The sequence below is a fragment of the Botryllus schlosseri genome, chromosome 8, assembly GCF_051294905.1.
Source record: "Botryllus schlosseri isolate E-star chromosome 8, Bs_hap1, whole genome shotgun sequence".
NCBI lineage: Eukaryota > Metazoa > Chordata > Ascidiacea > Stolidobranchia > Styelidae > Botryllus > Botryllus schlosseri.
The window spans coordinates 7,080,293-7,093,345 of NC_137243.1; the positions used below are offsets into that span (position 1 = coordinate 7,080,293).

At 41.7% G+C, this 13,053-nt stretch overlaps 1 protein-coding gene across 1 annotated transcript; it reads left to right on the plus strand.

The window, feature by feature from the left end:
- The first annotated feature begins 10,703 nt into the window (after positions 1 to 10,703).
- Positions 10,704 to 11,267, plus strand: LOC145444433 (uncharacterized). The gene has a single exon (XM_080322414.1). The coding sequence runs from the start codon at positions 10,772 to 10,774 to the stop codon at positions 11,090 to 11,092; it is 321 nt and encodes a 106-aa protein (XP_080178540.1). The 5' UTR covers positions 10,704 to 10,771; the 3' UTR covers positions 11,093 to 11,267.
- Positions 11,268 to 13,053: the final 1,786 nt, after the last annotated feature.

Consider the following 13,053-nt stretch of genomic DNA (forward strand, 5'->3'; position numbering starts at 1 on the left):
TTATTGAAGTTTTAGGTCATTTGTCGGGATTTAAGAGCCAACTTTTTGTTATTTAAAAATAGTCAATTTCACTCCACCTATCCAATTACTGATATTATTGACAAAATTTTCTTCGCGCAACTATATAAGGCATAATACACGTTGTGCATATAAAATGACAATGACATGGCAGGTTTAGGGGACGAATCCTCACAGAAGTCCGGTTGATAACCTTATGCGTTGCTCAAGGCCAATACAAGTAACAATATTATCGACCAAATTCATCCATTAACTTTGAAAATATATCGCGCTTCACACAGAAATTGGAGGCCCCCTGCATTATTTTCCGTAACATTTTGTCTGTTTTGATGCTGTTTGTCGACTACAATGGTCATTTACACTAGGCTAGGCCGATACTCTTCATTTTTATTCCGTATCTGAAATCGGTTCGGTTTATTAGCAATTTTATCAGTTCAATGCACCACAAAATTGCGATACAATGAAAAGATAGAAAGGTGTCGAAACGACTTGGAGTAGTCCTTGAAATCAGACAGCAGGGTTGTAAAGAAAGATGAGGCATACACACTGAATGAAAAGTAAAAGAAGATAATATGGAAAAGCAAGCGACAAAAATGAGGTGGCATGTCACAGAAGGCGAGATCGATATGTCAGGTCGTGGCCCCGTAATCTTGAGGACATTTAGTAGAAATTTCTCATATTTCGATCTGAATGTGGACACTGGACATGCTCGTCGACTATCGGATAGCCGGCGGGATATTGTTCCTCACGCCAGGCCCGGCATATTTCATGGAGCGATGATCTTTTCGGTCGATCATATGATAATTGGACGACGTGGACGCGCCTATGTCGTACTTGTGCGTTTTTGATTCCGACTGGGTAGCCCGTCGCCTTAACCATAACTCACCAAGTAGCTCTTGGTATCAAAAAGGTTGGTGACCCCTGTCATGGATGTTGTGTCAATAACCCAATAAGGTCCCAAGATCATAGTTATTTACTACATTTTTTCATATCTTTAAAAGGAGGACGTCTTTTACCTCATACAATTTTTGGCCCCTCCCATGTTTTACTGGCTACGCCCTTAACTTCGCATGATATCCGTTAAATGTTAGTAGGATATGTTATATGTCCTGTTATTTTCTGTCACCCCAGAAACAGAACGCTCGTGATCGACAATCAGTGATACTTGAAGAGCTTCTTGGAGGTACAGAACTTCAAAATACAATTGAATAGTATATTCATATCAAAATGCACCCTGACGAGTGTCAGCCGAAAATATTCGGGCTCATTTCAATATGAATATACTCTTTAATCAGTGATACATGCATCGAGGTTTGGCAATTATAAACTAGCTGCGAGTGGACTACCTCTTTCAACCTCATCCAAGGTCAATATTACATTTCAGACCTGAATTGGATGCATATGGTTTATAGGGAAATCGTATGACAATTCTATCACGATTATATAGCCAATTGACATCTCACACAAAATGTTGTTAGGACGGTTGCATTTTTTTACCTGAGGGTATTCACAGGGAAACTATTCACGCGATAGGTATTGGACTATTTGATGCCGGACATTTCAAGTTTACGTCAACATACGAAGCCCCGAGGTGCGAGGTCACGGCATCGAGAATGGACGCCACCGAGAATTGACGTTACCGAAAATGGACGTTACCGAGAATGGCCAATGCCGAGAATCTAACTTACTGAGACGGACGTTGTCGAGATATTTATATCTAAGAATTGACACCGAATGCGGCAACGCCGTGATGCACATTGCACAATGCACATACATACCGATCTGAACATATGCATAACATGCCTGCTTTGCCGATATGCGATCCGATCCGATCAGATTATACGGGGATCGGTATCGGCGTCCTTGGTGTCCATTCTCGTTAATGTCCATGCTCGGCGGTGTCCATTCTAGGTGGTGTCCATTCTCGGTGATGTCCATTCTCGGTGGTGTCCAATGTCCATTCTTGGTAATGGTTTTCTCGGTATTGACCGGTGCCGGACACCAGTAACTTGACTTTTAGGAACCCTTGCGGTATAATGCAAATTATTTTTCAACCACGAGAGGTCAGCATATGAAATTGAATCTTGGAATGAGCAGTTTCGTGATTTAAGGATAATTGGGTTCGGGAACATTCCTATGAACTTACAAAATTCTGTATGTACCCACCATCAAAATGAACAATTATTGCGGTAGCGTGCCACATAGAACAATTTTGTACAGTGACATTACCTTTGATAAAGTGAGATGTCCGACAAACGAGGGTCGGATACGTCATGTCTTGACGCAGTGAAGACAGATAAAGTCACAATTTCCATGTCTAAAATACAGACGTCTTTCGCCCGCTGGCTACTCCCATGGATATATTCTCCCAAAAATGACATCAAAGAGCCCTTGAATCCATATCTATACCACACAGTTCGATTGATCACCGGTCACTGCCGCACTATTTTGTGATGCCGCGATAATACAATGGAGCATTAGGAAATGATATAACTTCAACTTCCGGCAATCGATCTCTGTTGATAAAGTTGGGTTTTTGCTGACACCAGGACAGCTCACGAATGTGGTGAATTGTACCGTACTACGTGGGAGGCGACAAAAGTACAGAAACCGAATGAACGAAAGCGAGTTGAAACCAACACATTACTTCGTAAGTTCGTATCTCATCTAAGCATTATATTTCAGTGAGACATCGAGCCTGCTTTGTGTGTGTTATGTATTATTATGACAACTCCACAACAACCCGAATAAACATAACGATCAAGATGAACGAAATGTTACGTGCTTTTTTGTATTGAGGGACGGATTGAGGACTGCTCAATAAGCGCTGGGTGCTCATTCCCAAAACACTCGCACTAGAAATCTAGGTTGCAATCACATAACTTCAAATGACTCATTCAAACTTGAGCTCGCGATCAGCATTATTGCAACTCCCAGTGTTTGAGCACTGTAGATCTAGTGGTTTGTTGTAAGAAAGCATTACATTTACATTTCGACTAGGAAATTATTACAGGATCCATATGGCTTCAAAATCGTAGACTGTCGTCCACAAAGACCTCGCCGTTTTGTCAATAATCCTGTTACACGAAGATTGTAAGAATTGTTGATTTGATACCAGCCGTTTCATGTTTCCCAATTTATCTTACACCACTATACGGAAAATGGACTTTCCATTGGGACTATGGGAGCATTATTTACGAATTCAATAAAATGACAAAGCAAGTGCCTTCTGTGGTATGTGAGGATAAGCGATATAAACGATCGAGGAAATAAGCGGTGTCTATACGATAATAGTTATCTAAATAAGCCTCCATGCAATCTCACGAACTACAAGTTGTTATCAAGTTCCACATTGAATCTCAGAAAATTCGCAACTGCGTGTTTCGCAGTTCCCCGCAGCATCGGAATGTGCTTTTGTTGTTACTGCAAGGCTGAATGCCCGATTACAATTTTGTACAGAAGGGCTATTCCTAGACTATTATCTTCCAATAAAATTTGCCTATAGCGTTCTCCATACGGATCTCAACAAACTTGAGGTTTCTAATCTGGCTCTAACAGTGGAAAAAGTCGAGAAGCACAGGGCTAGCGATATGTCAAACCGTACACGTCACAGCCCACGTTCGGTATCAATACGAATAATTTCAGAAATTAGAGAATTCATGTAGGTTGCTGCACGCGAATTTTGCCATGCAAGACAATGTATTCAACAATTGATGCATAAGAATATTCCTACATCAGTGACAGCTGACCGAGCGGTTTGCGTAGCGCCATATCGTACAACGGACGCCACCAACCGTGAAACGAGAACGAATTCATCAGCACCGACAGGCTACGCCTCTGTGCAATTCACACTAAAAATAGATTGACGAAGAGGGTGGACCGTAAGCATACAGTTCCCAATAGAATACGTAGGTTCAAGAATGACGGGAATGCAGGAATTGCAGGACTACGCGATCACCGGATTCCCATGATGCAATCCAGAAAGTTCACATTCATACCTCTACCGGTGTCCGTGTTGTCAGATACGATTCAGTTCTGATAATCAAGTGGTCCTTATTAACATAGCATATCAGCATGATCGATTCGCGGTGATCTTGGCTATCGCGAACGCCGGACATAGTTGGCTTCACTCGAAATGTTATCTCGGGATTTCGCACTCGACTGAGCTTTGGATGGGTTTGCGCTTCACTTGAGTGGGCGTGCTATACAGATGCTCGCAATGTGTAAAACAGGCTTGGTCGGGAAAATTTCCTGTCTATTCTAAATCATCTGTGTGTAGTGTACTGTGTCGTGTGTACTGTATACGCGCTTAAGCGACCGAACGTATCTTTCAACTACTTTACCAAATGCTATTGCTACAAATAAGAGGCAGAAGCATCGGCTATGAACTGATACATTGCTCATATCCAATTCTAGTTGCGGAGCGGCTGGAATTACGAGCACAATTTCAAGCAGAAAGAGTCGGACAGAACAATACTCGGGTTAAGTTAAATCAACCGATTTCAAAGTCCCATTAAGGGTCGAAAATACACAGGTTAAATCGAAAATTTCCTTCATACAACCAAATCGTTAATTAGTCGCAATGAATAAGGTCCGGAAATGACAACTTCGTAGTCATTGACATGACAGGAAGATCAATAACAGCCACAAAGCAATAAACGAACCTTGACACTACAAAATTGGCAGCCTGAATGAAGTAAAGTATTTCGAAACAATACAATACGTTGTCGGTGGTCGCAAAGCTTCAGTTGAATTGAAGATCGTGAATATATGTGGTTGATCCCGACGCCACCGCATCTATGAATAATTTGATGCATTCCAATGGAATAAGGAAAGTACTACTCCGTTCTATTTTGGGAATTGACTGTTATAAGATGAAGGGAAATAGTGGCGAATGCCAAGTATGCCTTCAATAACATCGCGCGAGAAAGAGCATCGGCCTATTATGATGACCGAACATCTATCACAGAGGCTATGTCACATTCGGAATAGGCTTAGTCAACGTACATAGCGTTGACAAACGCGCTATAGAAATAACAAATAAACAATATAATGTAAATATCTGTTGATGCATAACTTTTGATTCAAAAGAAACCCGAATGACGATTTCATACTAATGGACCAAATTCCAACGTCCGCCTTTACGGTTAAAATCTCTTGTCTTCCTCACAGCGCATATTCAGGGTCGAAGTCACATTATGACTGAAACAAAAGTATCTTAAAAGTATGCTAAATTATATCGTAGTTCGGATATCGAGTTAGAGCAGTGGTTCCCAAATGGTGGGGAATTCTCCACTGGTGGGGAATTCATGGGTTTCTAATGGGGAATAGACGCATTTGTTCAAAATTATATACAGGGCAGTCTACATATTCACGGAGACCCATGAGCAATTACCATTACCAGTTAACTGCTCTGGAATGTATGTATCGAAAATTATATTGCGTGTTGTTCACAAAACCTCATTTTTAACTCTGGATGGCCAACGATGGCGTCACAAACGCATCTAGCACTAGTTTGACGTGAAATAACGCTTTTGCGAAGTTTTGAGCGTTACTGGTATCGGCTCACAATGCGTTTTATGTTGCAGTTATAGGCGATTGTCTTGCGTACTGGTGTGGTTGTGTGTTTTGTGTAGTCAAACAAGCAAATAGCTGCTCTGTGATGACAAAAATGTTGGGTAGTAGGGAACAGGACCGCAACTGCCGCGCCCCAAACCCCCCAATTTGGAGGGCCGAGCTCGAAGGGGCCCAAAATTATTTCGTGAATTAGCATAAATTGCAGAGTATTTTTTTCGGAATTTATGCCACTTCTTCCAATATTTTTCGCGCTGGGGGTGCGATTTAAAATTGCCAAATATCTTGATTATTGGGTACCCTTCCCCTCCAAAATACGTAGAATTTATAGAAATGGAGACTTTGGCGTCGGCCATTACTGCGCCACGACGCACCAATACATATGAAGTTATAGGCCATATAATATTCGACTTCGCGAAGCGTGCCAGAACGAGCCAGCGAGAAGACCTTGGTCGAGAAGGAATGCCCTTGTGGTGACCGAAAACTTCGATATATATATACAATATACATATATGTTTAATTGTCCGTAGGTGGCTAAATGACTGACGCCGAATGTTCCTGTCCTGGCGATCTGCTCCCCATAGGACAAGTGCCATCCCGCAGGGAAAAAATATTTGACAGTAAAGCAATACGAATTTGATATCGTGTGAGCCTTTTAGTTTTGGCGATTTTCATATCTTTTGACAGATATAGGAGGTCAGGAAATAGCATAATGTAACGAAGTCAATATACCAGTGATTCCCAACCTGTGGTACGCGTACCACTAGTGGTACGCGAAGGTCCTTCAGGTGGTACGCGAGTAGATTCTGTATTTTTTTCGACCGAAGGGAGTTATTAGTTCACGTGGGGTTGATTTTGAGTTTTTTGAATCCGTCGTCGTCGTGGTAAGGTGCGTCCGTGGTAAGGAAGCCTACGTCGAAGAAACGAAACCGACTTGTTGCGCCCATGCATGACTTTCGATGCGGTGTGAGCAAACGTATGCCACCATAGTGTCCTATATGGTGTGGAACCAAGCAAATCTCACGGCTCAGTATAATTGGTCTACGTCACACTTTCCATTTAGTCAAAGGCAACTTTACGGCCATTTTACACCGGCTTGCCGAGCGCTAAATTCGATAAAACGGATATCAACGGAAAGCTGCTACTGTACTGATTCCGAAATTCTAAATTTTATTTTGCTCATGGTCCTGGAACCTCCCAAAATCTGCTTCGAATTTTGCATTGTGATCGAGTTTTAAAATTGTGACGCAACAATTCTGTCTGGCAAACCGAGAGTGTAGCTAACAGAGTTGTGGTGTCACAATTCAAAACTCTATCACAATGCAAAATTCGAGGCTGGTGTAGGGGGGTTCAAGGACCATGAGCAGAATAAAATTTATATTTTCGTAATCAGTACAGCAGCAGCTTTCCATTGATAACCTTTTTTCCGAATTTAGCGCTCGGCAAGCCGGTCAAAAATGACCTTAAAATTGCCTTTGACCAAATGGAAAGTGTGACATAGATCAATTTCACTGAGCCGTGACCTTTGCTCGTGTCCACTGTCCATATCCACACCATATAGGACGCTATGATGCCACGCATCGACCGGCTAGTGCAAAATAAGCAATACGGCCATCGCATTTAATAAATATACTTTTGTTGTTTGTTATTATTTCAATATGTTGTTCTTCTTGTGACTGGTGGTGAAAAAACAATTCCATGCATCCCATCAAGGTATCAACCCTGACTGGTGATGCCTAGTTTAATAGAACTTGTTAACACACCCAGCTCATTTCAAATACCTGATTATGACGTCATAAATGGTGGATGTAGGTGGTACGCGAGCACTGCATAAAACTTCAAAATGGTACGTGGGCGGAAAAAGGTTGGGAACCACTGCAATATACCAACGGGTCCACCCGAAGATGCTTGATTCTTATTTAAGGGCCCTACCTTTTCCAACACTCCTCACTCAGCTCTACTGGTAAATCTGATTACGTGAGCAGAGAGGGGATAAAAAATTGATAGCAAAATATATGCGATTCCCGATCATATTGACCGATTCAAACATGAATTATATAAATTTTTCGTGCTTCGCGAGTTTAGTCGATATGAGGCGACGCACTAACCAGTAGGCCCAATGTAGCTGATAAGTAGCGGGGAAAAGCGTACAGGTTCATGGGGGCTTAGGGGGTCCAAAACCAACGTTTTTTTTGGGGGGGGGGCTGACGAAGTGCTGTTACGATCCTGGTGGGGAATGAAGGCTCGGAAAAAATCTGAAGTGGGGAATGAAGACAAAAAGGTTGGGAACCACTGAGTTAGAGCCACTGTGTAACCACTTTATAACTGTATTCATCCGGCCAATCAACGAATTTCGCCTATTCCGTTGCATGTTTGCGAATAAAAGTGTTGCCACGATGAACGGTGCATATTGCTTATGCTACATGTATAGCAGGGGTTGGGAACCTTCTTCGCCAAAAGAGCCATATTGACCATATATTTTCAACTGTAATTCCTAAAGAGCCACACCACTGCTACGTCACAGGAGAATATTGGTGACGTCGTGGTGGAACAAAATCGAAGTTCGCTATATATGGGATTCGTCATGTGATGTTATAACATCGGTTCAAACCGATAAAGCCGACATTTGAGCATGCGAAATATTAACTTAGACACAGGTGTTAGGAACCTTTTTCAAGCTACATATTTTTAAATTGTATTTCTGTGAAAGTCATACGATATAATTTTTAAAATGCTATTACTGTACATTTTACGGCAAAATCCACAATTGTCCACTGTGTGCACTGTGCATCTACTGTTTATTCTTCAGTAACACGCTTTTTACGATGTAAGTGGCTTTCCAAAGAGCCCCTGCTTGGCTAACAATAAAAATAAAAAAGCATTTGGTTAAGGTTGCTAATCCATTCCTTTATTTTTCGGCGGTACTTTAACGTTGCGCTACAACCGTATGCATTTTTACGGCAATCATTTAGCAATCTATTGCAAGCTAACAATAATCGCGAATACATGGATGGCTATCTTTGTAATTGATTATGTTACTGCCAAAAGAGTTCATTCTTTGCCGAGGATCAAGAAGACAATGTGGATTTAAAAACTGCATTAGTGCATTGTCTATCTGATCAATTAATACATCCTGCAATCCAAGATTTCAAGGCGTGCGATGTCTTGTACGACGAATTCCAGAGTGATATTGGTTGCCGGCGCGACGAACTTCGTAATGAACTCGACGGATAAGATTCATCCGATATAGCCCGCTACAGAACTTGACTGGTACCGTATTTGCTTCATTATGTTGAATAAACCTAGTATCTTGGACTGATAAAATAGCAATTAACAGAAGGCGATATTTCACATAAATTTAAGGATTTTGAAAAGGATTATACTTCCGAGCCCTTAAACCCCATAGACATGTCACTGTATTGACCTCATATATACTTGTCACAGCTACCCCAAGAATAATGATTGTGACCGTTACAAAAATTTACAACAAAGGTACATCAATATTGATAAATGAGATGAGAATTAACTGCGAAATTGAACATTTATCCGAGATCGAGCCATATCATATATCATCAACGAGAGCCATAGGTTACCGAACCTTGATGTATATTGTATATGCTTGATAGCGACGCATTTGAATGACAAAGTAAAGTATGAATTGAATGTGACATTTTGGCATCATTTGACGGGCCCGGCCCGCGACGCGTTTGACACCCTGCTGTAGCCTACATCATTGTTGCAAAAATTCGTCTACAAATCCTCGTTGTACGTGGAATGTAACGATCGACACGTAACCTGACAAGAACGCGCCAATGAATTAGTCATGGTAACGAAATGACGTTACTTGTTTTCTGGTGGCGCGGATGGCACGTTGTGGAAGTGATTATTACAGTCACCACATCATAATATGAAATATTAGAATACTCGGCTTGAAGCTACAGATTATACTCGGAGTCGACTTTGCGCAACTACACATTTGGGGTGTGAAAACACACTCTTTCCGCTATCAAGGGTGTGAATGCACACTGTTTTCGCTAAGTTTGTAGTTGTTAGAATGCATGGCAGGAATCCTCGACTGGAACTGGACAGTGGACACGGAAGTATAAACAGCACGAGCACGCGTCTCTGTCTATTTATTGCAATCAACCGATCATGCTGACAGAAGATGAAGATCACGAAAGCAATTTCGCTACTATGACCAGCCCTTCATAGTCGGCACAGCGGTGTCCCGCATATGATGGTGGCTTATTCGTGCGCAGCGTGCCTTCTTCCAAAACACAAAGTGAAGAACAGTAGTATTTCGACTATGCTCGCTTACGTAGTTTGGGCGTCGGCTGAGCTATGTAGCGCTTCTCTCGCCTGGTACTTACATTATGCTTGAGGCGTCTACCGAGCTGCCGCTGCAACATCATTTGGTCAGGATATTGCGAGCTGCCGCTTCGTAAGACAGTAAATATTTCGTAAGTGTCACAATACGCGAGGAGTTATTATAGCGAAAACGACAGAATGATCAATAGTTTGAAATCAAATATTGCATGTCAATGTGTGCTAAATTATTACAGAAATGCGTTGCCGGGAACTCCATTAGCATGACTTTAGAGGGCACTTATTTCGCAAGTGGATAACTGCATATCGTTAACTCTGCCAAACTGCACACTTTGAAGTAAATGGATACTTTAATTCGATCCTGAAAAATAATTTTACAGATACTCATGAATTGCCTTGGATGCTGATGTATAGCTAGCGGTGTTTAGAAGTAAATATCGAAGTACGTTTGAAAATGAAAGATATTCGTATATGTGTTCGACCTATACAATGTACGGACGAAACGCCCGCGGCCAAATTTGTCAGCAAGAGGTCCGTGTAATGTGTATACCTCTACGTCATTTGTAAGAGAAGCTAAGAGGGAATCTTGTATGTAAAATGTCTTGCAGCATTTGTGCGAATTTGAAGTCAAATGGAAAAATACACTTGTGCTGACGAAAGATCGCAGTCTAACGGTAAATCCACCATCAACATAGTCATAACTGCTTATGATAACATAAAACTTGAAAAAGTCAGTGAGTATTAGTCATTCTCATAAGCTCCGCACGCGTGATGTATACTTTAGCTTCATTTTTGAATCAGTATGTGATTCAACTTTCTCAGAAATAGACTCTAGCATTTGCGTCAGATCAAAATGGGCGAATTTCAACACGGACTGTGCGGGTGTTTCGACAACTGCGGCGTTTGTATTATCACCTACATACTTCCGTGCTACACCGTCGGAAAGACAGCTGAAGCGGTCGGAGAGAGCTGCTTCACGTGTGGCTTGGCTTACATGTGCTTGGGATGCATCGCCGGAGGAATCATCCGTGGTAAAGTACGTGCCGCCAAAGGTATCGACGGCAGTGGAGTCGGAGATTTTTGCGTGCACATGTTCTGCCCGTTGTGTGCCGTCATTCAAGACCACTTGGAAGTTGTGCCCACAGGGATGGGAGAAGCTATGGCGAGGGCCTAAAGGCGAAATAACTTTTACCGAAATTAACGAACGCCCGTTACAGATTCTTGTGCGTTAGTGAAACATGGTTTATTTGTTGCTGATTCACCCTTATTTTATATAGACTATTATTTCCGTAACATTTTTTTCTAGTGGTCAAAAACGATTAATGCCTAATAAATATCGTGTTACCGCATTTGAAAGACTTGAGGGGTGTTTATTAAGTTCATCGGAAAGTCAGTACGACGAAACAGCCTCTTGCTGTACCGAATAAGATTCGTGGATTTAAAATATACCAGACGCGGTAACATCAGAACAAGGATAGATATCATTTGTCTCTGTATCAATAACATATTACAAGTGGTTCAGTTAGCGGTTGTTCCGATCAACGGTATGTATAGGATAGCCTCTTGAATGATAGCCTCTCGACGTCACCGAGACTACACTAGCGATAATCAGATTAGTTGGTATTCTATTCGCGCGCCGCCGGCGCAAGGAATTTGAGAATTACGTCTCGCATCCTGGCCTTTTTCATCATCATCATTGGTTTATTAGCAATTTTATCAGTTCAATACACCACAAAAATGCGATACAATGAAAAGAAAGGAAGATGTCGAAGCGACTAGGAGTTGTCTATGGCCTATCGGTCACGATCTTAATAGTAGCAACATCCTGTTCGATATCACACCAAGAAGTCTGTAACACATGCGCTGTGTACAGCGATTAAACCAGACTTGGCTTGTACACGAGCTAAGCACAATAAAAGTCTAGCTATCAAACCTCGCCAGCATAAAGTGGAAAAGTAAAGCTACTGTTCTAAATAGTGCACATTTATAGAACATCCAGTCCAGCGAACTGTAATTGGTGTGGTATCCGAATGTGCGGTCTTTGCAAATAGGGAATTAATGAAAAAACCACACAGAGACATGAACAAAATTTTAATTATATTAATCGCCGTCGTTTTGAGGCGCATTTACAACGCTTTTTTCGATTGCCAATACTGACTACATAACTTGACATATGTATGTCTGCAAACGCTTCGTCGATTGCGAGTGTGGTACATTCATAAGCCACTCTTAACGGTTGATTACTTCCAGCGTCGAGCTGCTCAACAATACTTCCTGCTTTATCCGTATGATGTGGCGGACTATACTGACTGATCATACAATGATGATGATGATGATTACTTCAATATTGTATGTACTATCCTGACATGCAATACTGCAAATATATAATCCGTTAGCGTTACCATACGTAAACACAGGACAAAATTCGACCGAGATACCCAGCACTGGACTGACGCTCAGGCGGGACAGGCGGGTATTTCGGGGGCTGAGCGAAAGTTGACCTTTTTTATAGTCAACAGACTACGAAGAGGGAACAGTTTACCATTTTTTAAGGATTTCCCACCGGTATTCTAAATTTGAAAATTTTGACAAAGTGTCCCCCTTTCCCGATTCCAGAATATGGTAACCCTATAATCCGCAAGCTCGGGCCAGTGAAGCTAATTGTTGCGGGCGTTATTATCTTTGTCTTGTAGACTCTAAGGTCGGTATATTTTGGATTTCCTATCGTCTCACTATCAGAGTCATCACTAATAACTTAGCTACCCCTCGGAATGAAAGGCGTGTTTCCTCGTAGCATTTTAACAGAAGTTCATTCAGGCGTGATGCGCCTGCTAAACATTTTGATATACCGCCCCACTACCGCGGTGTTTATGTAAATTTCATGAGATTCGAGTTTCATTGTCGGTTTACTTACTTACAGTTACATCACTCTTCGTGGTAATTACTAGCGCCGGCCGTACTCCTACGCATGCGAAATTAATCCGCCTCCGTCTTACGTCATTGCTTGCCTTGTTTAGGATCGACTTTCAGTTCATTTCAGTTCAGTTTCATCATATCAAATTAGCACAAGGTTGTGATAAAATGAAAAGATAGGAAGGAGTATTTCAATCAAACACCCACATTGGCCCAGAAAAT